Source organism: Ursus maritimus, unplaced genomic scaffold, assembly GCF_017311325.1.
Source record: "Ursus maritimus isolate PB19 unplaced genomic scaffold, ASM1731132v1 scaffold_39, whole genome shotgun sequence".
Lineage (NCBI taxonomy): Eukaryota > Metazoa > Chordata > Mammalia > Carnivora > Ursidae > Ursus > Ursus maritimus.
Window position 1 is genome coordinate 286,157 of NW_024426541.1, and position 3,760 is coordinate 289,916.

General features: G+C 39.1%; 1 protein-coding gene and 1 pseudogene across 1 annotated transcript; one reads left to right on the forward strand and one right to left on the reverse strand.

Annotated features, from left to right (window-relative positions):
* The first annotated feature begins 1,114 nt into the window (after positions 1-1,114).
* On the forward strand, positions 1,115-2,066 carry LOC103656627 (annotated as a pseudogene).
* A 230-nt stretch (positions 2,067-2,296) lies between these two features.
* LOC103656628 (olfactory receptor 4F6-like) lies at positions 2,297-3,475 on the reverse strand. Its single transcript, XM_008684033.2, has one exon. It carries the CDS (start codon positions 3,326-3,328, stop codon positions 2,408-2,410), a length of 921 nt encoding a protein of 306 aa, XP_008682255.1. The 5' UTR covers positions 3,329-3,475; the 3' UTR covers positions 2,297-2,407.
* Between the last annotated feature and the right edge of the window lie 285 nt (positions 3,476-3,760).

Below are 3,760 nucleotides of genomic sequence, written 5' to 3' on the forward strand. Positions count from 1 at the left end.
AAAAGGCTCAACAGTGGAGGTCACGAGTTTTGTTCAGAAATCAAAGTATTAGATACACAGCACTATTCAGAAGAAGGAGGAAGAGGACAAGGAGATGAGGGGAGGAATGAAGAAAAAAGAATAAGAGAAATAGGAAGGAAGAAAGTATAAAAGAAGGAAGAGAAGGAGTGAGGAAGTAAAGAAGGGAGGGAGAGAGAAAGAGAGAGAAAGAAGTAAAGAAAGAAACCTGGACACTGAGAAACATTTATGGTCTTGTCTGGAAACTTCCTAGGAAGGTTGTTTTATTATAATTTATTATAATAAGGAATAAGTGAAATCACTGGTACACCTCTTTAGGATAAAAGAGAGGGGAGGGACGCCTGGGTGGCTCAGTTGGTTAACTTCTGCCTTGGGCTCAGTTCATGATCCCCGGGTTCTGGGATCGAGTCCTGCATCAGGCTCCTTGCTGAGCAGGGAGCCTGTGTCTGTGCTCGCTCTTTCTCTCTCTGTCTCTCTCTCTCTTTCCCTCTGACAAATAAATAATAGATAATAAAATCTTTAAAAGGAGAGAGAGAGGGGTGATAATACAGTATAGCTGATAGGGAAATTACGCTAAAGCAATTTGCTGAAAAATATAACAACTTCCGTGCACCTGAGTATTTTAAATTAGGGAGAGCGAAAGAGGCAAAAATCAAATACGAGTCACCAGCGCCACAGAGTTACACTATATTACTACTATGTTACTACTCGCTTGAACTAAATCATTTGACTAAGGGTCATTTGGCTCTTTTACGTATTGGCCTATTGAACTCATGGTTCATAAACACAAACTCATGACAGAAACAGCAAATCACTGTGGAGATGCACTCTATGCCTGCAAACTGTGTTTACAAATTTTTACAATGACTTTCTTATCTTTTGTGCCTTTCTGGCTGAAAATAAATTTGGTAATGTGAATGTTGCTTGAATTAATAAATTAAATGTATTTTTCTGAAATGTTCATTTTTTTTCTCTTTCTATAGGAATCAAATACTTTCTATATGTCTATAGCTTCAAAACTATCACAGGTTAAATTACCACTTTTTCCAGATTTTCTACATTTTAATGACTTTCTGAAAAGCCCTACATAGAGTAGATGGATATAATGAATAGCTCAACATCTGAGTTTGTATTGTTAGGACTCACCAACACTCGGGAACTTGAGGTTTTCTTTTTTTTTAAATATTTTTGTTGGCCTATGCAGTGACTGTGGCAGGAAACCTTCTCATCGTGGTCACCGTAACCTTTGACTCACTTCTGTACTCCACACCAATGTACTTCCTCCTTGGAAATCTCTCCTTCCTGGATATGTCGATTTCCACAATCGCAACCCCTAAGATGGTCACAGATTTCCTCAGGGAGAATAAAACTATTTATTTGTGGGGCTGTATGGCTCAGATGTTCTTCCTCCACCTTTTAGGTGGCAGTGAGATGACTCTTCTCATAGTCATAGCTGTTGATTGGTACATTGCAATATGCAAACCTCTTCATTACACATCCATCATGAATCGCCGGGTCCTCGTGGGCTCTGTGCTGCTATCATGGGCTGTCGGTTTTGTGCATACCATGAGCCAGATGGTTTTTACTATCACCTTGCCCTTTTGTGGCCCCAACATAGTGGACGATATTTTTTGTGACCTTCCCCGCGTTCTAAAACTTGCCTGCACTGAGACCTACGTTCTGGAGTTGCTGGTAACTGTTGACAGTGGTCTGCTGTCTTTCATCTGCTTCATACTCCTGCTCATTTCCTACACTGTCATTCTGGTAAGTGTCCGACGTCGATCCTCTGGTGGACTCTCCAAGGCTCTGTCCACACTGTCTGCTCACATTAGTGTGGTCACCCTGTGGTGACCCTGTTCTTTGGACCATGTATCTTCATTTATGCTTGGCCATTCAGTAGCTTTTCAGTGGATAAATTTCTTTCTGTGTTTTACTCGGTTATCACACCCTTAATGAACCCCATTATTTACACTCTGAGGAACCAGGAAATGAAAGCAGCCATGAATAGACTGAGGATCCAACACATCAGATCCAGACAGACCTTCTAGGCAACAATCATAATGATGAAGCTTTTTAGTGTAAAATCCATGTGAAATCCATCTCAGAAGATTCTATGGACTATGCAAAATGTAAGCCACACAAAATGTATATTTTTAGTATTGTAAAAATTTAAAATATGCAAAATAGTATTAGACATACATATGTGTGTGTATGTATATATATATAATCAATCACACTATTGGTCATTAACATGGAATAAACTATCCAAGATTTTTGAACTGCTGAAATGAAGAAAGAAAATTAATTGTTTTAAGATAGTATATAACCCTTTAACATTTAGGGACACAGTATTACTTTCAGAAGGCACCGCTTGTTTCTCATGAGTTATTTAGGAGATCATTCTCAAACTCAGGAGCTGACTACACAGCCTCTTCATTTCCATCTTCATGTCCTTGTTCCTCAATGTGTAGATAACAGGATTCAGAATGGGTGTAATCATAAAGTCCAAAATGGCAAGAAATTTATCCACTGACATGGTGGGAAATGGCCACACATAAACAAAGATGCATGGTCCAAAGAATAAAATCACCACGGTGATGTGAGCTGACAGAGTAGAAAAGGCCTTAGACAAACCACCACGTATGGAACGTTTCCACACAGTGACCAGGATGAAGATATAGGAGATAAGCAATAAGAAGAAGGTGCCCATGGAAATGAACCCACTGTTGGCAGTAACCACGAATTCCATTCTGTAGGTGTCTGTGCAGGCAAGTCTGATAAACCAAGGAAGGTCACAGTAAAAGCTATCTATCTCATTAGGACCACAAAAAGGCAAGTGGCCAACAAAAGCTAACTGGGCCACTGAATGAATGAAGCCAATAGCCCAAGCACCAGACAGAAGTAAAATGCACATCTGCGGGCTCATGATAGTCAGGTAGTAGAGGGGCTTACAGGCCATGGCAATGAGCAGCACTATCTCTGATCCACCCAGGACATGAAGGGCAAATATCTGGATGACACATCCCTGAAAGGATATGGTTTTGTGCCCTGAGTGCAGATCAGATATCATCTTGGGAACCATTAAGGTAGAAAGACACAAATCAATAAATGAGAGATTGGCTAAAAAGAAGTACATGGGGGAATGTAAGTAAGGGTCAAAGGTCACTGTGAACACCACAAGGAGGTTCCCCAAAACAATTGTTACATAAAACACTGTAGAGAAGGCAAGGAGAAAGTGCTGCACTGGTCTATAGGTAGAAAGTCCCAAGAATACAAATTGAGACACTTCAGAGTAATTTGCTTCATACATTGGCTTTGCCTGGTGAACCTAAAAGACCAAACCAAAATAATGAAGAAAGAATTTATCAAAAATTATTATTTAAAAACACAGATTTGAGCTTTCATTAAGTCTGATTTTAAGAAGAAATCTTCAGTAACAGCCATAAGGTGTTTTCTTTAAAGCATCATTTTAAAAAAAAATTAAACATTAACTTTTTAAAAAGCATTCATATATTAATTTATCCATTCAGCTAATATACATAAAGAGAATAAGGTAATAATCCTACTGAGGATCTACCATCTGCCTGGTACTGTGTCAAGTTTTGAGGTAAAACACTGATCTTGACTTCAGGAGGTTTACAGGCTAATGGTGGATCTAGACATTAAATAGCTTTATACAGATAGAACTCTGATAATAGATTTACAGGAAACGAACAGAGTACCATCAGAACTACGTGACTCA

What these genes read in the sequence shown, in the direction of transcription:
- LOC103656628 (XM_008684033.2), bottom strand. Translation starts at nt 3,328, where the DNA reads ATGTATGAAGCAAATTACTCTGAAGTGTCTCAATTTGTATTCTTGGGA.